The following is a 24,257-nucleotide window of genomic DNA, read 5'->3' as shown; positions in this document are numbered from 1 at the left end:
CCACCTTACAATTTGATGCCCATTCCTTTGTAGACACTCACCCACAACAGCCGGGACGGAAGTACAACTGGCGGAGAGATGGATCCCCTCCCAGCCCACCGGCCCAATAGCCCTGAAGAAGTTGTGGGTCCAATACCCTGGCGAAACACGTGTTGACTGGGCATCTGATCGGCAGTAAACAGAGAACAAACGCAAGATTGGATTACTGTGATTGTTGTGTATCTGTAATCACGTGTTCATAGGCCACTTGTATCAATTGTTCAGAGACTTTGTGTCTACCTTGGGGGTTTGGGGTTAACCCCCTGCCTGCCACATAATGTAACAATAGGTAGGGGAAGACAAGGATCAATTCTGATCCAGTAGCACATTGATTACCATTCACAAGAGAAGGGAATGGAAGGTCCGGCCACAGTCGTAGCCCCAGATATGAAGACAACAAAAGAGATGACTGGGCTGTTCCTTAGGGAAGGAAGAAGGAAAGGGTCACTAGGGAAAAAGGGTTAGTGCTCAGTGAAGGACAACCCCTGGGTATCCAATTTGTTGGATATAATGGCCTCACACACCCTTGCGAGTGTCATGCTTCATCATTGGCAATGCTCCTCGTTGGGCAGGCGGTGCAATGCCCAACAGGCTCACCTCAAAGAGGGGCTCTTTATCGGAGATCTTTTATCCCACTGCCTATGGGTGAAGTGGGGGTGAGGGGCCAGGACAGAGTAGATAGTGTGGGTGAGGATAAAATGTGGCACCAGGTACCGGAAAGAGATTTTATTCTGGTGGTCCTCTGCCACAAGTAAAATCAAGGATAGCCGGTGCTCATGGGGACTATGGTTTCCCAGAGTGGACCAGGGCTAAAGTGCAAATGGTGTGGTCAACATGTTTCTCGCTTCTAGTACATTGACTGCGATTCTTCAGGACCTAGTAACAAACTACAATCTACAAAACATGACCTAATGATTAGTATCAGTTTAAATACAGCATATAAGTTGTACTACCTGTATGACACTGCTCTTGCCTAAGGGTTAGAGTTATAGGGTGTCAACAGTACCCGGTGGGTCTGACATCAAGGGAGAAGCCATAAAGTTTGAGGTTTCTACTGCTCGTGTTGGGGCCAGTCAAGCCTACCCATCTCACTGGGTGCTAAGACCACATACACAGAGGCACTGGCAGATACAACTTCAAAGCCTATGCAGCTAAAACCCACTGAGAAGGCAATCAATGCATTACTGGCCTGGTTCATTCTTCAGGAAACGGTATTGAACCCAATTACAGAAGTTGTTGCTCCAGCGGGAACCACAGTCCGCACACAAGAACACATATTACAGGCCTTTAGATCCTACTATACTAAGATATATGCACACCCCCATGAACACGGGAACCCGGAATGCATCGAGAAATTCCTGTCCCGTATCACCATGTCACGAATCTCTCAGTCTGATAGAACAGCCCTAAATACACAAATCACAGCAACTGGCGTGAAACATGTGATTCAAACCCTAGCACATAAAATGGTCCTGGGCCACGACAGCCTACCCGTAGAGTATTACTCCCCATTCTCCACACAACTGGCCCCCAGGTTAGAAGCTATATATAAAGAGGCATTAGACAAGGGGGAACTACCAAGCTCGCTGTGAGAATCCATCACAATCTCATGTATGAAGTCAGATTGAGACCCAACATCACTGGCCTCCTACAGACCAATCCCATTACTATATACGGACTGTAAACTACTAGGTAAAATCCTAGCGGATCGCTATACGTAGATCCTCCCAACATTGATACACCCCGATCAATGCGGGTTCGGGCCGGGCAGAAACACATCCCATAGTATCAGTAGCAAAGGATCCCCATGCAGCTTACCAAGTCCTGGACCTAGAGAAAGCCTTTGACACTCTGACCGGCCCTATTTATTTACGGTGCTGCGATGGCTAAGAGTGGATCCTACGCTGTTAACGTATACAAAACTTCAATATACGAAAATATGGACCTGTATGCGACACTGCCGTTATAACTCCGCAATAGCGCGGGGTAGACGTCATGGGTGCCCGCTTTCCCCACTCCTGTTCCTTCTAGCAATTGAACCGCTGGCGATTCGCCTCCGCTGAAACGGGACAGAGTGGGGCATCCCTATAGCAGACACAGTACACAGCGTGTCCTTATACACTGATGATTTATTGGTATACATGTGCGACATCACGGTGCGCCTTGCACCCATCTGGGAGGTACTTGCAGACTTTGAAGTAGCGGCGTGCCTAAAGGTCAACTGGACGAAATCCATAATATACCCCCTATGCCCTGACCCCCAAGAGATAAACCCTGGTAACGTGGGACTAGACTGGAATGCGCAAGCCCCCTGCTACCTTGGAATTCGACTCTACCACTCCCCCCACAGACTTATACGAGGGCAACCTTCGTAATGTAGTGCCAGGGATACGGGCCCAAAATGGTTTCTGGACAACTCTTCCTTTGTCCCCGATCTGTAGAATAGCTATAGCGAAGATGGTCATAGTGCCACAACTTCTCTACCACTTCGCAAATCTGCAGATGATCCCTCCACTCATTTTTCCGGGAACTAGAATCCCTGCTTACCACTCTAATTTGGAACACAGGTCGACGCTGAGTGACCCTGAAAAAGTTGCAGTTACCAACAACGCAGGGAGGCTTGGGAGCTCCAATATTTGACGCGTACTTCCTGGCAGCTCAATTACAGTGGCTGTCTCCCTGGACAGTCAGACGCTGGGTGCAGGAGACCATCTCATAGGCAGGTCCCCTGACACTCCCAGCAAGACAGTGTCTGCTTCTCCCCACTGCTCGAGCAGAAGTGTCATGCTCCCTGCAAGTGACAGTGGCAAAATCGTGCATGCACAGAATCTACAGCCTCTCCTGCCGAACACAGCAATGCACTCCATTACTACCACTGGTAGGTCTAACACGAGGCAGTAAACATTACACAGTCCAAACCTTGAAGCCATGGACAGAACGTTCACTTCATGAGATCGCCTCTCTATTCGAGGACGGTCAGTTGCTCACCTTTGACCCCCTGGCGGAGGACACCGGGCTCTCACAAGGGCAATTTCTCCTACACAGACGGTTGGTCGCAGGCTGCCAGCAACTATGGGACCTATCAGACAGGGAACCACTGACGCACCAAGTCCAACACACAATTCTCAATATGGGCCCGGGAAGACACTTAATCACCTTGCTATACAGAGCCATCCATGAGCCCACGGCAACACCCCTCACCCAGCTCCGGCAAACGTGGGAAGCAGAAATAGAGAGTGCACTACATTACAAAGAATTGGAAGTCGCCCTAGAGTACCCTAAGAAAATATCCCAAATGCGAGATTTAAAAACATTCAGTTCAATTTCCTACACAGAGCATACCTCACACCAGAGCGGCTCCAGCGATATTTCCCAGACACACCATTTCTCTGTCCGCGCTGTACTAACCTCGGCGCTACTTTCCAGCATATGTTCTGGAACTGTCCCCCCATACAACCATACTGAGATGAAATTCACACTAGGCTACGGGATTTCATGGGGATGCCAGACATTTCCACAGAGGAGGCCTATGCGCTTGGTGTGTTCCGCCGCCGGAAACGCAATAAAACATCTAGACCCAGATGAAGAGCTTAAGTTCCAAATGTGTAGGTGCTTGTATATATATATATATATATATATATATATATATATATATATATATATATATATATATATATATATATATATATACCTATATCAGTTGCACCATTCTAACGATGAGCAGCCGCTTTACATTGCACCTTGCCGCACATGCAGCTCCAGCCCATTCTGTAATATGGATGTGGCTCCAGGCACAAAGAACGGGCATAAGAGCCTTACAATCACCTTTGTAAGATTGTATCTATTGGGATCCAAGTTCATAGATTCACCTTCAGGGACATATCTTTTGCAAGACTGTCCTCTTCCAAAGTTAATTGGATAGCCATTCCCACGAGTGGAAGTATGCCAGTGGCACTATATCTTGGGGCGTTATTTTCAGTGTGACTACAGACAGATATGGCTGGCATGTCATCAGTACCTCAAAGTACAAGAAGTGATAAAGGGAGAGTGTGGGCTTTGAATCAGATTGGCTTCCTCAGCCATTGGCTTGCACGTGTTTTTCGTGGTAAGCCATTGCTTAAATTGAGTTATCTTTTAAAATGTGTTAAAAAAAACAACGCTCATACACACAATTGTATTAATACACCATTCTTTTTCTTCTTCCTCTTGACTGGATATTTTATTATCCTGCTCTAAATTGTAAGCCACAAGCAAAAACCATTTACAGCATCAATTATATTAACACTCACCTGTAAGCAAAGAGATGTGCTTTATTAATAACAGTACTTGTTTGTGCTTCTTATAAATGTTAAGATTTTTAATCAGGAAGTCTATAAAATTATTTAACATTCCAAAATTTTAAATAGCAGGCAAAACTCATCCGCCGAAATGCTGAGTACAGTAATTTTAACTACAGAGAGTCTACATTAAAAAGTATACTTGCACATTTATTCTAATAAAGTATGTAAATAACTCAACGTTTCTTTCCATGCCGCAAATAAGATGGATAGTAAAGACTGTGATTCGATGACTATATTTTGTACTTTGTGAAATGCTGGGAATCGTAGAAATGTTGTCTGAGGTCTAAAAATGCAGTGCTCCGATACACTGGTTTTAATAGTACTATCGATTAAAAACTTTTCAGGTAACACTGTCCAAACCACTGATTACCATAATCCTTATGCAGAGCGGTTTAAAAAAAGCTTTTTTTTCCTTCAGCTGATACTTACTGATTTAAAATAAAAAAAATGTTAAACCCTTCCCTCAACCTGTGTTGCTCCCTCGCTACTCACCGATGACCCTCGACAGTGGCTTTTAAATTCCTCCTACCACAAAAAAGTTATTATTATTTTTAATATTTATTTAGTGCTCCAAGCTTGGTGTCTGCAATCTTGGAATAGTAAAATAAATAAAATTATAGTTGTGTAATGACATAAGAATACATATGTCACCGTTCCGGGTCACTAATTTTTTTTTCCAAATTTTTTTTCCTGGTGCTGAACAGCATAGACCAAAGTAGGGGCCTGGGCCAAAGGAGACCACCATTGGCAAACCCAGAAGCTTGCCAAGTGTTTTTTAAACATTTTTTTTATGGCAAGACCAATCCAGTTTGCCAATGCTTTTTAGGTCTCGCCTAGGCAGCGTGAGCGCGCTGCTCTAGGAGGGCCTTTAGCCATCGGTCTTCACTTTTCAAGCACTGCACTCGTGCTTCTGGTGGCATCCAACTTGCGGGAGCGAGCAGCGGCACGTTAATTACAGGCATATGGCCGCTGCTCGCTCCTGCAAGGTGGATGCCGCCACAAGCACGAGTGCAGTGCTTGAAAAGTGAAGACCCCCGATCGCGATGCTGCTTGCGTGTGGCATCACTTGTTTTCTTTTGGGTGAAGGCTTGTTAAAGGAGGCATCACTCTTCTGTGGCAGACGCCTTGTTTGCTTACTGGATGAAATCGCATAATTTTTTTTTGTTGGATCGGAAGGATCATCGCCTGTGGTTTTTTTTTTTCTGTTATTTTACTTTTTTTCCGCTTTCAGAGGCGGAAGTAGTTGAATAGTAATTAAGCAAAATTAAACGGGCCCGAATGTTTTTCTTTCAAATCGCATTTTGAAAACCTCTGGACTAAAAGCATGTTTATCAGTTCACTTATATACTGGAGCAGCGGAAGTGACATAACTCTCTCTGGAGTCCAATCCCCATATTGGGTATTTTTTTTTTTAGTCCCAGGGTGAGAAACAAATTTAATTAATGCACTGGTGTTCCTCCAGGACACCACGATCTTTATTAAGTACATCAATCAGTGTGCTGTTTCACAAATAATCAATACTCGCCCTGGTATTACTTTTAGTTTAAGTAGCCGAGTCAGTCACCTAAAGCAATAACTTCATGTAACTTTCTTTTTATGTGTGCATAGCCATAAAGCTCGAATAACGACCAGGTGATGCACAGCACAGCCATAGAAAGAGGGGCTGTTAAAGGAAAAGCATATCCCAGCCATTGAGGTAGAATAAAGAATAGAAAAACATGATCCTTAAATATGTACAACACTAGAATATACATTTGTTATACAGATTCCCTTTGCGCGTATGTAACTATTCGAATTATGTGTTCTGTATGCAAGTCAATGCAAATGTGGCTATATGCCCTGCTGCCTTTGAAAACTAGAAGTATGTTGCTCTTCGGTCACAATATAGGAAGATAACATGTCATATTCATCTATTTAGCAGACACAACTGTAAATGGAAAACTAGCATGGCACACACCACAATTACAGAAATAAAAGCGTAAGCATGTTCACCCTCTTTGAAGGTTAAGAATGATAGGATGATGTGGTAGCTATACAAACCTATAGCCAGACATGAAATAGATTGGCATTTCATGGTTTTACTGACTAGCCATGGAACATCAAAAAAATATTTAGTCCATGTAATCACTAGGTTGGCCAACAACCAATAAAGTAGGTCACAATGGAACAATACCTATAGGATGCCACACATTAGCATGTTATGGATAGTAGAAAATAGACATCTAAGACTGAAAGGGACCACCATCCACTTTGTAAAAATACAGTTCTCTTTTCTCACCCTACATTGCTAACAGTCCCCAGCAATAAGCATTCCAGAATGCTCCTTGTTGGAGGACGTCCATCTAAGTCTTGAGGCCAACGCAACATCATTCAGCCCATGGTCCATTCAACATGAGGCTCTCCATCAAATCCCACTTCAAAGCTCTAGAGTAGAGAGAAATACATGTCATATAATTGGAAGCAGGTGTTAAATCAAGATCCCAGTAGGAGCTCTGACTGAAGAAATTGAATACTAATGTTTCATGCACCTCTGTATATCTACATCCATAGCAATTTAAAACTAGCATTGGCATAGCCAATAGGTCTCGCCTTTGGGACCTTGTAAGTGTTTAGCCATGCAACAGTTGATGTAGTTGCACCGAGGATATTGTGATCCATAACTAAATACTTATAAGGTCTCAAAAGCTAGACCTATTGGCTAGACCTATTGGCTATGCCAATGCTTGTTCTTAAAGGCCCAATTTCCTTATTTGTGGATTCCATTGTACTCTCTGTGCCTAAATCTGAGTACAACAATAAGTATGTCTTGATTGTATAGTTCCTCCGTTTACAGGGAGAATATATAGTGCTTAACAATTGCACAAGGAGTGACTTGTGGGAGTTGTTAGCTTCCTTATCCATCCAGTATTGAGTACTGTTGTTAAGAATCATACAAGATGGAAAACCAGGAACGTGTGTCAGATGATCAAATCAGGGAGATCATTTTTGTTGTTGTTGTAATACTTTATTCGATAGATTTATCATAAAAGTAGGTACATGTTTTATCTATTACAACAATGAAATACATGGGGTAAAATGCGACAGATAAAAACGTTAAAAAAGCTTATTTACAATAAAAAGTACAAGGCAGTTTTAAAATGCATCGGTGAAATATAAGCAATTCAATTTCATCAACTTGACCACAATCAGCTAGCAGATTTATTTTTTAAAGTAGTGGTACGGATCAACCATGCTCTACCCAAGAACTTTGCAACCCCACAGATCAGGGACAGAGATGATTTATCTGATGTGAGAATACGTAGGGCCGTCTTACATTGTCTTACTCCGAGCTCTTTACAAACTGGTTTTAGCTATTTTCTTCTAACATCCCTGTATGCTTTACAGGCAAACAGAAAATGTGGTAGGGACTCACTAGGGCAAGAACAGCCCGGGCAGGTAGCTAGCTCTAACCCAGACCTCTTCCATCTCTCTGTAAAATGATTTAATGGGAGTATCCCATATCTCATTTTTAAAAAGAGAGATCTGTCTTTTGGTACTTGTATAAAGTCCAAGAAAGGTTCCAGCTTCCTGATGGGCTTATGCTCTAGAAATTTATTAGTTAGCGCCCCCCACTTAGTACTATGTAATTCCTCTGCCTGGACCCACTCCCAATATATTTGTTTCATATTTCCTTTGGGAGGGTGTGTTTGTGCCAACCAAGCATCTTCCAGACCCAGGTCTATGAGCAGCTTCCTTAGATTATTAAACCACTTGATTTTCTTAGAGCTGTTCAATTTAATGAATTCGTCCAACACTAGAGCTTAGTTCGCCAATTCGGGCGTCCTCCTTAGGCGCACCCAGAACAATAATGGGTGAAGACGAGCTATATCCTTAATTGAACGTTTTCCTAGATCATGGAAGAGGGGTTTTAAGGGTGTTGAAAGAGGGAGGGACACCAGATCCCTCATGAACTTGTTTTCTGCTTTAACCAGTTCCGTGGTATTTTTCAAACCCCCACATTTCTGAGCCATACACTGCGGAGGCTAACGCTTTCCCTTCGTATACCACGAGAGCCGGGGCTATAGGTTTACTAATTGAGATTTGTTGGTTTCTCAGAATTGCCCCCGATGCTCTTTAAGATTTAGGAGCATTTTGGTCACATGAGAGTCCCACTTCATTCGGTTATTCACCCTGATACCTAAATAGTCAAACACCTCCACTACCTCTAGTGGAGAGCCGTCTAGGGTAATATTAATCCTCCTTGGTTTTCTAGATGTTGACAATACCATCAGCTTGGTTTTAGCGGTGTTAATAAGCAAACCCCGAGAATCACATAACAGTTTAAAACTATCCAGCAGTTTCTGTAGCCCCATTGGGGTTTTAGCCATCAGCAGGGTATCGTCTGCGAAAAGGAGGGTAGGTGTTTTCTCTCCCACCAGGACCGGGGCATCGGGCGGGTTCTTTCTCAAATGGGCTACCAACCCATTTATAAAAAAAGAGAAAAAATATGGAACGCTTCACGAATTTGCGTGTCATCCATCATTTTTTATATTTCCGTGACTTGAATACATAGAGACCCAAACTGTTTGCATGATTTGTTTTTTGATTGTGTAAGCTGCCACATCCTGGCCATGGAATGTACTTGATACCTGTAATCATCTACGGTTATTTATCATCTTTCATATGTCTATTTTTGTACAGGATGTAAATGTTGATTTTGAAGCACATGAAATTACTGATAGTGACCACAATGGGATAAAAAAACTACTACAGCAGGTACGTCTTATTAATACTGTTCTTTGGCAGCTTAGTTACTTATTTGTAATCTTTTTCAAATTAAGGTGATTAGATTATTATTCAAGGGTTGATTTGTGACTGCAGGTTAATCTTGAATGTCATAACTTTTCACTCAATAGACTGACCGTAATGCTGAACAATTGTGATAATATTGCATTTCTCTGTGTGCGCCATACTGTTTCCAATGTACGCGTTTCTAAAGAAATATATGATTGTGAAACAAGTCGTGTAGTGTATGTTGCATGTTTTAGCCATTTGCTCACTGTAGCAGTTGAGACACCTAGTACAAACGTAACCATTGTACAGGACTGCATTTTATTTGTTTGTGTTGTGCCGGTATAGGGAGTGATCTGAGTTATAAACCATGTAATTTTCAGATTTAGTATGTACAAGAATCACCTTTATGGTTCCTCTTCCTAAACGCCATTTTTAATTCAAGACTGAACAATATGGATTAGTTATATATCATTGATGCCTGCTTCCACTGCCTGGCTCAAAGTGGTTGGATTAGCTAAACTCCTCTGACCGGCTCCAAAAAGAACACATCTGCAGTTGAACTATTACAAATAAGCATGAATGGATTTTCACCTGTCCATAATATTTTTATTTGAGTATTTCTAGGCACACGTTTGGCCCTTTAGGGATAAAAGATACTGAAATCCCTACATGTTGCGTGCGAACCAGATTATTGTTGAACTTCAACGTGACTGATTTCCAGTTAAATTGAGAAAATCCCAGAGTTCCTTTCGTTGTTTTGCATTTGTGTTTTTATCACAAAAAGGCACCATTTTGTGGTGGAAAGGTCTTCAGCTTTTATAATTGTATGATTATTTGGCCTTGACACTAAAGAATTGGGGCCGGCTTTAACTGCTTCAGATTTCTGTTTTACCTGGTTCCAGCAATATTACAAATTAAGAACAAAAGCTTACCTCTGCTTTGGGCATTCTTGAGTTGAAACCCCTGTGTGACGCCGATGCGTGTTACTAATCGACAGTCGGCATGATTTGTCTCCTCTAATGTAATCTGGAGGGTGTACCACTTCATCCGAATTGGAGCAGTCCGCTTCTCCCAAGAAGTCCTGGCATCAGTATGGCGCTTGCCTGGGAAGTTAGTTTGCTCCTACATCTGCTTTCTGACTTCAAAAGAAATGGACTTGTGAGGATCCAAATAAAATCCTCCAGATCGTCCTTTTGGCTTATAGCTTATATTATGTACTAACTCAGGATCGCTGAGTGCTGTACAGCACTGTATGACTTGGCTACAACATGCATGACTTCTGCATACAGATCCCAGGTGCAAGGAGACTATTTTGTCAGCAATTTTGCCTATACTTTCCACAAATGAAGAAAACATTAATAGTTATTGTCACGGAGGATATTGGGTTTTACATGTTGATCTTCTTGATTTAGTGAAGATGATTCTAAATGTTGGCACAGTGTCCTTGTTTGAGGTGATTAAAAATCTGACCCCTTTTGCCTTTCCTTTTGCATCACATTGAAAACTGAAGACCGGGGGAGCCATATGGGAACTTATCAACTGTGCAAGCTGGTTACTGTACTTAAACCATGTGGGTTGCTCAAGATCCTTCAGTTTGTTGCCACCAAAAAGAGGCTCCTTAGCCAGAAAGCCAGAGCCTATCCTCTTCCAGAATGCCATTCAATCCTTGGTGTACTGAGTGTGTACACACAGGGGGCAATGGTGTTCACAGGTGTAGGACCCGGCCCTTTGGGCAGGTTCACCCCCAGACTTTTTGCTTCTTCCTAGCCTGTTTCTGGAACCTGGTGGTGGTGATTTTAGGCCTCTGCGCACTTTTTCACTGTGGTACAGTGTAAAGTGCTTGAGCTCTCTGTGAATGAGTGGTGAGGGACCTGCCCTCCCATAGGAATGAATGGGGAATATGTATGCCCATGGTAGTTCCTGATGTGTGGGGAGTGCAGGGGCGAGTTTGGTATGTATGAACTCGTGAGAATGAATGCTGCAAAATGATATATGCGGCATGACTGTGTCTAGTCTAGAAGTACTACTTTTGGAAGTTGGCATATTTGTGTAAGTTGGTGCTGGCGTGTGATTGGCTGGTGAGCCTGGCCCAGAGTGCCTGGGCCTGCTTGTGGATTGACTGTCTGGTTTGAGGATGACAGGGGCTGGAGAGCCCAGGAGGTTGTCTGAAGTCAGCCCATGGATGAAAGGCAGCATCTGCTGCCAGGGAAGTGGGAGGAGATGGCACCTGATAGTGAAGGGCTGTGCCTGCCCAACTACAAAGCTGGCTCCACCTCCCGCTGGGCGACTGTCACCTCCGTCCCTGATACTGAAGGGATTTCCCTATAACCAGTTCTAGCAGGTTCTCACACTGCCTGCTTCAAAGGACTTCAAAGGACTTCAAAGACTTTTCACTGTATAAGAAGGGGCTGTGTCCCCTTCCAAAATGTTCTTGTTTCTGACTTGAATCTACCAGGGGCGGGCACTGCCCAGCCCCTGGATGCCTGGAGGACTCTGGGGGACCCCTCTGCCTTGCCTGGGCTGATGGGGGGGGGGGGGACTTTGCTTTGCCCTGGATTCCTGATGGACTGGTCCTGGACTCCTGAAGAACTTTGCTGGAGGATTTCCCTTAATAGGAGCTGCCGTGCTGCCTCCTGGATGCCTCAGGACTTTTGGGACACTCTTGATGTAGGGGTCATCTCTGGGGGCTTGGGAGGCTGTTGGTGCCCCCAGCGCGATGGAAGCGCTTTATTTCTGCCTCCTAGCGCTTGATAGCGCTCTTTGCGATATTACGAGCATTTTTGGCGCCTCACGCCCGATGCGTGAGACTTGGCAGGTGCCTACCCTGCGATGTTGTTCGTAGTTTTATTATATTTGCCGTTCTGCGAGTGCCCACCTCGCTTATTTTTTTGGATTAATTTGCCCTCTGGCAGGTGCCTACCCTGCCAGGGACCTTGCCGCAATATTTTACTTTCCACGACGGAGCCCACTCCTCGGGAAACTTTGCCTGACCGACTGCCTGTCTAGAGAGGGCCGCCGCGCTGCCCATGGCGACCCGGAAGTGACTGGCCGGCCAATCCGAGCGCGGCCGGCCAGAAGTGCCCGCCCCTGGAGCCCGGCGGCATCTGAGGCGAGGAGGAGAAGCATGGCGGTTTTGCAGGGCTTCCCATGAGCGGAGGGAGCCCTGCGGAAGAGAGGAGGTGTTTCCCGCTTCCCCCTGCCTGGGGGGAAGCCATTGCCGGTGTGGCCGGTCTCCCGCGCTGGAAGGGAGACCGGAGAAGAATCATGGCGGCGGGCGACAGGGCTCCCGTGAGCTGAGGGAGCCCTGCAGCACGAGTGAAGAGAGGGCGGAGGGGGCGCGGGGCACATTGTCGGTGCCCGCCCCCGCCGCCGGTGAAGCCGCCCAGAGGAGCCCCGCACCCGAGTCCAGTGAGTGGGGCAGGAGAAAGGGAGGGGCGCTGGGACACATTGTCGGTGTCCGCCCCTCCCCCACGGTAGCGCGAGTTCGCGCTCCTTGTGCGTGTGGAGCCATGAGGGCTCCAAGGGCGGTCCTGGTTGGCAGTGGGTCGCCCCAACATGTAGGAGCCCAGAAAGGCTCAGAGGGGCCCTAATTTGTTTAAGAGCCTGTTTGGCTCCAGAGAGGGCCACATTAGATAGAGGGGGCGTCGGGGCACATTGTCGGTGCCCGTCCCCTCCTGCCTCCGAGTGTGAGGGTTAGAGTCCCGTGAGGCTCATGGGGGCACCATTGTTTTTAGAGCCTGAGAGCTCCACCGTCTGGGGCATGTGAGATATGCCCAGAGCCTGTGTGGCTCCAGCAGTGGCGCAGTTGGCGCCTTAGGGCCAGTGAGGGCCCTGGCGCAGTTTTGTTGTTCCCCAGCTGCCCAGCACTTTGTGGGCAGCTGCCACGTTTAGGCTTTTGGTACTTTTGGACTGGCGCTGCATGGCAGCGCGCCCTGACATTGGACACAGGGCATCCTTGCCCCATCAAGGCCAGTTGGCCTAGGGACTGCCACAGGTGGTGGCATATGTAAGTTATGCGCAATGTGATTCCTATGTTTTTAATAGTGATTGCCTACTGTGTGTTTTTGCGCTATTGTGTTGTTCTGGCACCTCTGAATGTTTAGGCATCATGTGTCTTCTTGCGCTGCACCCCTGAATGTATTCTATTGCATCATGTGCTTTATTCTTAACACCTCTGAATGTTTTAGGCATCATGTGTTGCTCTTTATTACTCCTCTGAATGTGGTTCATGCATCATGGGTAATGTGTTCTGGTATACCCCTAAGTGTATTTTATTCTTAGGTGGTTGTCCTTTTTAGTACAGGTGGTCCTAGTAAGGTCCTGGTTCCTGTTACCAGCGGATACTGGTTGTGATCTTTGTGATCACCATTTTATGTTTATTATTTCTTATTCTAGAAGTGCTATATCCGAATCTGACAGTGGCCCATGTGGCCCTGTCTTGTAAATAATCCCTTAGGAATGTTGCCGTGCCAGTTGGCACAATGTACATGTGTGATTTTCATCTGATATGTGTTTTGACAATACAAAAGTTATTTTTATAATAACCTTGTGTGGAGTCTCTTTTGTGGTGTGCCTAGTATGTTGTTGCTGTTGTGCGCTGGCGCAAATGCTTTACACATTGCCTCCGAGTTTAGCCTTACTGCTTGTGCCAAGTTACCAAGGGGGTGAGCAGAGGTTATCTTGGTGTGTGACTTCCTTGCCCTGACTAGAATGTTGGTTTCTGCCTGGCTTTTGCGTCCGCCTTAGCCTACCAGAAATAGCCAGTTCTAACAACAGGTACTCAACCAAAGGACACGCTGTTGCAACCCGCTTATCCTACAAAGATTTTCTTCGGTGGAGGTGAGTGGGCAGGCCGTTATGCAGCATTCACTTTCCTTAGGAAATGAGGCTGTACCTATTTCTGCCACTCTATATAATTCAAATGTTGCCACTGAACCATGCTTTTTAACCCAGACCTACTATATTCATCTAATAGAGCATAGGTTATCCTCTGGGCTTAAACTCTGCTTACTTTGCAAATGTGAGGAATTTCATCTCCATAAGATTTCAGAAATGTGGCAATCTATGATTCACATAATTAGGGACAACAACAAAGTGAACTGCATAACCTCAGAACTTCTAGGGTGAAATATTAAAACAAAAGAAGCGCCACTTTAGCCTCTAAAGGTTTGCACAGTATTTTAATATAGTGGGAGAGTTATGTACAGCAATGCAGTCAAAGGATTGAAGATCCATAAGCAGCCGTGCGCTGATTTTAGCCGCAACTATCAGCTTGATTGCTCAAGGAGTTGCCTTCACTGAAAGAGTGGCAAGTGATTCTATGTATACATTGGAATCAAAGTTCATAGATCCTTTTGCCAATTGTAGGTGAATTTTATCCACATTTCGCACGAAAAAACTGCTAGTTTTTCGCACTGGCTTTGGGAGAGAGGTGTTGCAGGCGTGATGTTATTAGCGTCTGATAATTCATTCACCACCTTGAAGAGTTTTCAGGCAGTGTTGGGCAGTGATGATTATTTTCAGTGTAATAAGTGGCGCGTGCTGATCTGCAAAGGGCATGATATCTTTTTAAAGCCACCACATAATCAGACTTAGCCTCCTCATCGTACCGGTTCCGCCAATGTCTTTCTAGGATTTTACACTTCTTCTTTACTGATCGGAGTACATCATTAAACTAGGGAACCGGAGGGTGCATTCTACCCACAAGTTTGTTTAGTGGGTGGCAAGACAGTGTCAACAGCTTCATTGAGCTATTGATGTAAGACCGTTTCATCCTTACCAGTTGCAGTAGAAGTTTTGGCTTTGTGTTAAGAAGTTGCTTGTTGAGAGATCGATCTATGTAGCTAGGGGATGCCCGAGGAAGTGGGGGAAGATTTGGGGGGCGTGGAATAATCACAGAGGAGGGATCTGTGATCTACTTGCGCCAACAATGGATCGGGAAGCGCTGGATTCCCCTTTACCTGAGCGTTTAAAATACTGCGCATTATTCTGTACCTTGCCATAATAACTCGTTATGAAAATGTATGTGATCACCTGCGATTTTGGTTTCCTTTTTTTTCTGTAATGTTCCTCTTTTTGTTTAAAAAAAAGTTGCTTGTTTAGTGGTGGGATGTTAAGTTTGGACCAGTTTCTGACACATGATTTTGGGACAGGCCGCGGGGATGTGAAGGGGCTTTAATCTTGAAAGGCACAGCATAGCTGGAGAGGGGGTCGATAAGCAAGTTCTTTATGTTAAACAAAATTGGGTCCAAAAGATGACTCGCTGAGTGAGTAGGTGCAGAGTTTAGAAGTGCTAGGTTAAGAATACACAGATCTGCGATGAAGGCTCAGACTGGGTGCAGTTTGGAATCTCAAGATGAAGATAAATGTCCCCGAGAAGAGTGAAATTGGCAAGGAGCAAGATATGAGGGGCCAGTAGGTCGGGGAGGGCGGTACACCATTTATTCGGGTAACTAGGGGGGACGATAGATCAGAATCCCGGAGAACGTGAATTTCTGAGTGAAAAAAAAGTTTAAATAGCAAAGCTTCATAGTCCGAGATCAAAATTTGATCAATTTTGTGTTTATGCGTATAAAAAAAAATGGCAACCACCATTTATGTGTGGTCTATCTATACCAGTTAAAGAGAAGTTCGCAGGAAGCGCTGCAATAATATCAGGCAAAGAACATGCGTGTAGCCAAGTTCCAGTAAGAAATACTACGCCCGGGTTAAAATCACAAGGGAAATTAAAGAGGTGATGTTTAGGGACAGAGCAACAATTCAGGCTAAAGCAATGAAATAACTGAGTAGAATATTGCTCCAAACCCAAGCAATCAGCACCTTCCCCTCCCTATACCTGGTTGGATGTCAGGTGTGTGGATATCTGAGCATCCGAAGGATAATTTTGAGTAGAGCAAGCAAAAGTGCAAGCTTTACACGTCAAATGCTGCTTCCGGGTAAATAATCTGGCGGCAGGATTTGTAGATCAACCGTCAGGAGTACAAGAACGTAGAGCAGAGGTCTTCAAACTTTTTGATGCCGAGACCCCCTTGTAAAACCGTTTTAGGCGTAAGGACCCCCTTCCGACAAAAGATTCTAGAAACTGGTACTCCTCATCATAAACAACTATCGACAACCATAAATGCGCCTGTTAGACCTCATCACATCCATCCATCCATCATTCATCCACCCACACTTCCACACATCCATCCATCCTTCATCCATCCACCCTTTCATCCTTCCATCCATACATCCATCCTTTACCTATCCACCCGTCCATCCACACACCCACCTTTTCACACATCCATCCATCCTTCATCCATCCTCCCTTTCATTATTCCATCCATATATCCATCCACCCTTTCATCCATCCATCCACCCACCCATCATTTATCCCCCACCTTTTCACACATCCATCCATCCATCATTCATCCATGCAACCTTTTATCCACCCATACATCCATCGTCCATCCACCCTTTCATCCTTCCATCCATCCATCCTTTACCTATCCACCCGTCCATCCATCCACCCATCATTCTTCCACCCACCTTTTCACACATCCATCCATCATTCATCCATGCAACCTTTTATCCATCCATCCATCCATATATCCATCCTTCATCCATCCACCCTTTCATCCATACATCCATCCTTCATCCATCCACCCTTTCATTATTCCATCCATATATCCATCCACCCTTTCATCCATCCATCCACCCATCCATCATTCATCCCCCACCTTTTCACACATCCATCCATCCATCATTCATCCATGCAACCTTTTATCCATCCATACATCCTTCATCCATCCACCTTTCATCCTTCCATCCATACATCCATCCTTTACCTATCCACTCGTCCATCCATCCACCCATCATTCTTCCACCAACCTTTTCACACATCCATCCATCATTCATCCATGCAACCTTTTATCCATCCATACATCCATCCATCCTTCATCCATCCATCCATCCTTCATCCATCCACCCTTTCATCCTTCCATCCATACATCCATCCTTTACCTATCCACCCGTCCATCCATCATTCTTCCACCCACCTTTTCACACATCCATCATTCATCCATGCAACCTTTTATCCATCCACCCATACATCCATCCTTCATCCATCCACCCTTTCATCCTTCCATCCATACATCCATCCTTCATCCATCCTCCCTTTCATTATTCCATCCATATATCCATCCACCCTTTCATCCATACATCCATCCTTCATCCATCCACCCTTTCATCCATCCATCCACCCACCCATCCATCATTCATCCCCCACCTTTTCACACATCCATCCATCCATCATTCATCCATGCAACCTTTTATCCATCCATACATCCATCCATCATCTATCTACCCTTTCATCCTTTCATCCACCCTTTCATCCATCCATCCTCCATCCACCCATCCATCCTCCATCCACCCACCTTTTCACACATCCATCCATCCTTCATCCATCCATCCACCCTTTCATCTTTACATCCATCCACTCATCATTCATCCACCCACCTTTTCACACATCCGTCCACCCTTTCATCCTTCCATCCGTCCATCCATACAGCCATCCACCCTTTCATCCATCCATCCATCCATCCTTCATCCGTCCACCCTTTCATCCATCCATCCACCCATCATTCATTCACCCACCTTGTCTGTGCCTCTCTCATGGGGGGTCAGTATCTCTCTGCTTCGTCTTCCTCTCTCATGGGAGGGCATCTCTGCGCCTCCCTGCTTGGCTGGGGGGGGGGGGGGGGGGGGGGGGGTAGCGTAGCAGCCGGCTGTGAAAACATCTCACCATGAAGAACAGACTCTCAGCCACATTTCTCCTGCACAGGCGCCAGGTATGAGGGCTCGTGGGACTTGAACCAATGATATGATTGCAATGTCCTTCTGCTGTCCTTCTGTTGTTTACTGTGTATTTGTAAAGCGCTCTGATACCTACGGGTTAAACTAGCGCTATATAAAACGTTAAAAGTAAAAATAAACCCACAGCTAAGTCCATTAAACTCAAAGGGCTACAGCCTCCTCCTCCTCCCCCCCCCCCCCGCTCCTGTATGTCAGCCTGGCTGAAACAGCTTGGACACACACAAAGGCACACCAGAGTACTATCACAGGTCTTTAAAAGACCTTTACTTGTTAACGAGGCTTTGATGTTTTTCACACCTCGGTGTGAATTAGGCGGCCTCCGCCTTGAGCACCCTCGATCAGCCCGACGCCAGGAACTGCACTCTGGCAGAATCTGCGACCCCCTTCCCAGGACTCCACGACCCCCCTGGGGGTCGCGCCCCACAGATTGAAGACCTCTGACGTAGAGGTATACAACCTCATCTCTGGCTGTGATGGACCAGGATTTCTGGCCCCAGCCGGACGATGACTGGCGAAAATGGCTTGCTTTAGGCGCGCCTGCCGCATGTCTGCCCCGCCTTCATTTTTAACCCGTACCTCAGAGCGGCTAGACCGATCAAAAAACGTAAATAAATAAGACTCTCGCTTCACTTCCCTCCGCACAAAAGCTGTGACGGAACAGGGACGGAGCAATGGAAGACTGGTAAGAGAGAATGAGCAAAGTAAGAAATGTAGAGTATGGAAGCGTTACAAATTAACATAGTTAACATAACTATTAAAAAGTATTTGTGTTTTCCCACAGTTCAGGAGACTGGTAGTGATTAGCTTCTATATCTGTTTCCATCCTAGAGGTTTCTGCAGTTGTAGTAATTACTGCATTGTCGTCTATGTATGATAATAGTGTACTTGTGTGCCCTTTAAAAAAAAATAATAAACCTTATTTCAAAGTGTCACAGTTCTATATTATATTCTTTAGGGGGTAACCAGGACATTCTTGCTGTGTGCCTTGCCTGATTTTTATACTATCTATGCTTATACCTGTTCGCTGATTCAAGACTTGTGGGTGCTTATAAAGGATTTGAATCGCCTTAATAAAAAAAGAGCCAAACTCTATTTTACTTATGGTGCTCCACGTTACTCTATCAAAGGCCTTTTCTGAATCCCGTAGGACCATTGCCAACCAGCAGTATCAGGTAAGCTTGATTTCACCCGGTCTCTTCTCCATGCCACCACTACTTCAGTTATGTGCATTGCAATTTACAATAGACATTTCAGAAAAGTAGTCTAGAGCCAAGACCAAGGTCTGCTGTGTTGTTTATGAATCCTTTACCTAGAAACGGGTTTTCCAAATGCATGTTTTTAACTGCAGAGGGAGCATTATCCACAATGGTTCCGAGCAGTCAAAAAGAGGGGTCAGTCAGTCAGTCTGTGCTAAAGAACGGTGATGGATTAAACCCAGATCTGTTGACTGGGTGTGAGTGTTAGATTGGTTCAGATGCTCCGTCCATCTCCACCCCGTTTTGTACCGCTTGGTTCACCATAAGTTGGCAGGCTATGCTCAGACGTGAGTCCCTTGCTCACTTTGCCACTGGATTGAAGCAAGCCTGGCTGAAGAAAAATCAGAAACCGGTCCTAGGAAGCTTGTTTCCGGTCCAGGGAGGCATGGCTTGGCAGTTCGGGCTGGACTGTTCTCATGAGGCACAGGGTCAGACTGATTTGCATATGGCCATGTCTGAACTGGGGTGGCAGAGTGGGCTAAAGAACGGTGATGGATTAAACCCAGATCTGTTGACTGGGTGTGAGTGTTTTATTGGTTCAGATGCTCCGTCCTTCACCACCCCCTTTTGTACCAGTCTGTGCTCTGAGGCACAGGTTTCAGGTTCCGTTTCTCCAGAACCTGTTTCTGGTTGATCTGTAAAGTCAGGTGAGGGCATTGTCCGGTTTGTGGCAAAATAAGCCCTCTTGGGTGGAAGATGTCTTTTTACGACCATCTTAATTTGTTTGTTGACAGTGAATTCTGCATCTTAGTTGACAAATTAAACCATCTACTTGTAACATTTGTGTTTTTATAAAGGAAAGGTTGTCATTTGTTTTTCAGCTGTTTCTGAAAGCTCATGTTAACACATCCGAAGTGGCAGACATATTAATACAGCAGAATCATATTGGGAGTGTGATTAAGGTAACATATTTGGGTAGTTAAAAAAAATATATAATGCCTTCTAACCAAGATATTGTGTTTGTGGTACACGCTATAATTGTTTCTCCGTTCCCAGCTTTCAGTAATTTGCATTGAAAGTTTAAAAACCGCTGATATTTAATAACATAGTTTAATTAATGCATATTTGCCAGTACTGCAATGTTAACTTTTTCATTCAATTCTATTTCTTTATTGTATATAACTACTTTTAGCATGCTTAAACTTAACAGGCTTAGCAGTGTGAGTTAAAGTAACCGGGAAATATACTAGTAGCAGCTTAATATCTTCACCCACCAAATTACATCTGGAAAAATATAAATAAGATAAGAAGAAATATGGATACATGCAGATAGGAATGTCAAAACATTTACAGGAAAACCTGGAGACTTACTATATGTATGTATGTGACCTATAGCGCTGAAGCCAGGGAGTGCTGTAAACGGGGCGGGGTTTACTGTGAGTAGTATAGAACATGGGGATCAGGTAATGGAGAGGGGTGATGATGATACTCCATCACAGGAAATTGCTCCGTCACAATCTACCATATAGTTAACTCGGTTATTCCTGGTAACGTGAGACTGTTTAGAACATGTCACTTGCAGCACAGACTGATAAGCCGAATAATCCCCAGTACTATGTGTTATTTAAAGAACTACTAATATCTACATGGCTCACAGAGCAGTTGCTGCAAGAGTGCAGGGTCTCTATCTTTCTTTGCTTTCTCGCTCTTCAACTCCAAATAATTTTTCATTAATACTTTAATGTGGAATTATTTTATTAACTGGTTCATGAAACTTTGTGTTTTTATATCCATCAGCAAGCAGAAAACCTGGAAGACGACGAAGATGATGATGATGACGACGACCATGGCCATGTATTTGGCTTTATTAGTCTCCTAAACTTAACTGAAAGAAAGGTAAATTGCGTGTAAAATGTATATCTATCTATCACCTTTTTTTTTTATTAGCGGGCAACATGTTTGCTACATGCAATATGGATTTCAATTCGGTTGCAACAAATTCATTCACTGCTTTGTGTGTAATATGGTTCTTAATTCATTGTGAAAGGCGTTTTAAATACTTCAAACTTTACAGTGGGATGCAAACAGTCTGATATTTCTAATTTAGGTTCCCCTATCGGCCCCTCTCAAAATCTGTAGAGATCTGGTTAATGCCTTTGCTGATAAGATAAGTGACTCAGAACACCATTCAGCGACTCTCTGGGGGTAACCTCTTCTCAAGCACTAGATACACTTCCAAAGCTGTCCATATTTAAAAATGTCAAGAGATAAATTAGAACAACTTATAAATTATTTTAAATCGGGTTCCCCTTTTTATTACGGTTTGCAGTCTTATTAGTCTGACCCCTTTCCAGTGGGTTAAGTGGAAAGCAGGGGCAACTGGGCTTAGGGGCTGGGGTCGTTTGTCGCTGATTGTCCCAGGAGCCATTCTACTGTGGCAATGCAAACTGGGCCAAGTAAAACGCCTTCAGCATTTGACTCTTGGTAGTAGCAATGGCAAGCAGTCACATGCTTCTCAAGGAGGTCGTGTGGGAGTACACAAATTCAGCTCTCCACAATCCTCCAGCAGTGCAATCGCTGAATGCCCAACTCCGTGCTATAGTTTGGGTCAATGAAAAGTACTTTAATCTACACATGTAAAATGTAATACTTGACTGCACATAAAGTCACAATTCTCATGCTGGCACATGGTCTACTATACCTTGCATTCTGCCCCACCATGCCCTTCTTTCAGGTGTTTCCTCCCTCTTTGGTCCGTCTAGTTAGGACTTCCCCCAGTATGTGAGTAGTGTCCCTTGGACAAATATCAAGGCTTAGGTGCAGATTATCTCAGAGTTCAGTTGTAGTGCTCAGTTCTCAACCTAGTCTCTGCTATTGTCAGACTCACCAAAGCACAGGTATCAAATTTTCCCAACAGCTGGTGGGCATTAGCAGTCCACTTCCAGCATGTCTCTTTACTCCCGCTTCTGCGAGGAGACACTGCCTCTGGAGGGTCAACTCACAATCCGGGGAAAGGTGGCATCAGGATGACAGGGAGCCGCTTTCCAACATCCTCACATAGTGACTCTGGCAACAGTGGAGCCTAATCTGGTTCACCAGTAAGGTGCAGGAGGTGAGCTGCCAAAGTCCAAGGTCACAGCGGCACAAAGACAGCTTTGTAAGGGTTTTGGTTGCTGTGGCACTCCACACCTCTTGTTAAACTTGGTTTGTGGTGGCAGGGTCCTCCTAGGCTGATGAACCCACACACTGACGATGATCAGGCTGCTCTGACACTTCAGGTCAAACCACACCTCTCCCGTGTTGGCAGGCTTCTTTTGTATCTCAGCAGAAGGTTGGCTTCAAGGCGTATCAGACCAGAGACTATATTTCTTCCAACAAGGCTAGACTTCAGATGATGTCCCCTCACCTCTGGAAAGGTGGCTGTCATGCAGACATCAGTTTTGGTTGTGCACTAGTCCTCCAAGTGGCTCCTCCTTTTATACAGGATAAGGAGACCGGTGATGTGGATTATCTGTTTTCACTTTCAGAATCGATATGGGTTGGTTCTCTTTTTATCTGTTCTCTCCAGGCTGTTCTCCAGACACTGCCTTTGTGCAGGTTGATAACTCCACACACATTTTAGTCTCCAATATGGAGTACCCGCAGCAGAGGAACAAAGAGATATGAGCTTCCTACATCTAACTTATCACCTGCCACACTGAGTGATCAGTAAAGAGATAAAAGTGTGGCCTTACTTAAAGGACCCTACTCGTTATGAAAAGCAAAAGTCCCACTTTTTTTTTTTAAACATATTTTTATTGGCATTTTATAGTTTTACCATGACAGTCAGACCCTCCAGGATATCGCGATTTCGCGATTTGCCGCGAAATCGGCACTTTTTAAAAAATGCCGCGATTTTTACTAAAGTGCCGCGAAATCGGCACTTTTGTAGAAATCGCGGCATTTTAAAAAAAAGCCGATATAGCCTGGGGCGTCTGCCTAACCTGAGGCCTGCAGGGAATGGCAGAGTAGCGGAATGGCCATTTAGGCCCTAGAGGTGGTCACACGTTTGATACAGCAATAGCACCTGACAAATGCTCAGAGGAGACTGATGCGTGGACGCCATGTCTCCGACTCCAAAGATAGGTGCATTCAGGAGATTGGTATAGAGATAAAAAGTGTGTCACTTCAAGGGCTAAAACACGTAGGATTAGTTAATTAGAATCTGACGTGCATTTGGCAACAACTACAATCACTGAAGACACTAATTGGCATCTTTGTGCGGCTACACATTGACACAGTGACCGGAAAATCGGCCATGGATTAAATGCACATTGAAACTGGCTGCCGAGGTCGGGGTGACCCCTGGTGAGTAATGCTCAATGACTAAGTGGCATGCACTGCATTGTCCGCCTATAACTCTTACTTTCCCTCGAATGGTCACTAAGAAACCGAGGGCTCATGGGGTGCAAATCAACATAGCAGGGAGGAAGCGGGCATTACCCCTGCTGCTCTGTTCATCTCTGTCATCTGAGCCGATGCCGAAAGTACGGCTTCCTCCAATGTGAGCCATAGGAGTGCTTGCATTCCTGCCGCCACATGCTGTGTGACTGGTACAAACAAGCTTTCAAATCTGCTGCCCCTGTTTTGTGCCCGAGAAACATCTGCACCACTGCTGATGAAACTGAGACTGAGAGAGGCTTGCACTGCTGCCTTCTATGCTCCTTGTGTGAGGGAAGGTGGGAAGGTTTCACTTCTGTTGCCCATGCATGCTTTTTCTCAGGTGGAACTACACTCTGCTTCTGCCCTCTGTGTGCCTGGGTGAAGCTTGCACTACTTCTGCTGGCTCCACGACTCAGAGTGAAGCTTGGTCTACCACTGCTTAGCAGATAAGTGTCCTGCCTTCCTTTACCTTCACTTTATACGTCCTTCTTTAGAAATAATGCCAGATTAACCTGTTATCTGTATGTATTTAACTATTTATCTGACGCAGTTGTACAAAAACACAGACCTCTGGTTTCAAAGGGGATTGAGAAAAATAAATGAATCTAGTCAGTGACATAATTGCAGTATATGT

The 24,257-nt window shown here is 44.9% G+C and overlaps 1 protein-coding gene across 1 annotated transcript in view; it reads left to right on the top strand.

Moving 5' to 3' along the window:
- BCCIP (BRCA2 and CDKN1A interacting protein) overlaps positions 1-24,257 on the top strand; it is a 157,662-nt gene that overhangs the window by 3,549 nt on the left and 129,856 nt on the right. Inside the window, exons 2-4 of the mRNA XM_086922571.1 lie at positions 9,060-9,134; positions 20,083-20,163; positions 20,999-21,097. Coding sequence (XP_086778697.1) covers positions 9,060-9,134; positions 20,083-20,163; positions 20,999-21,097 — 255 coding nt within the window. The remainder of the gene's footprint in view (positions 1-9,059; positions 9,135-20,082; positions 20,164-20,998; positions 21,098-24,257) is intronic.

This window comes from Lissotriton vulgaris, chromosome 5 (genome assembly GCF_964263255.1).
Source record: "Lissotriton vulgaris chromosome 5, aLisVul1.2, whole genome shotgun sequence".
Taxonomy (NCBI): Eukaryota; Metazoa; Chordata; class Amphibia; order Caudata; family Salamandridae; genus Lissotriton; species Lissotriton vulgaris.
The sequence above is the reverse complement of the archived record's forward strand: the minus strand, read 5'-3'. Positions and strand labels throughout refer to the sequence as shown.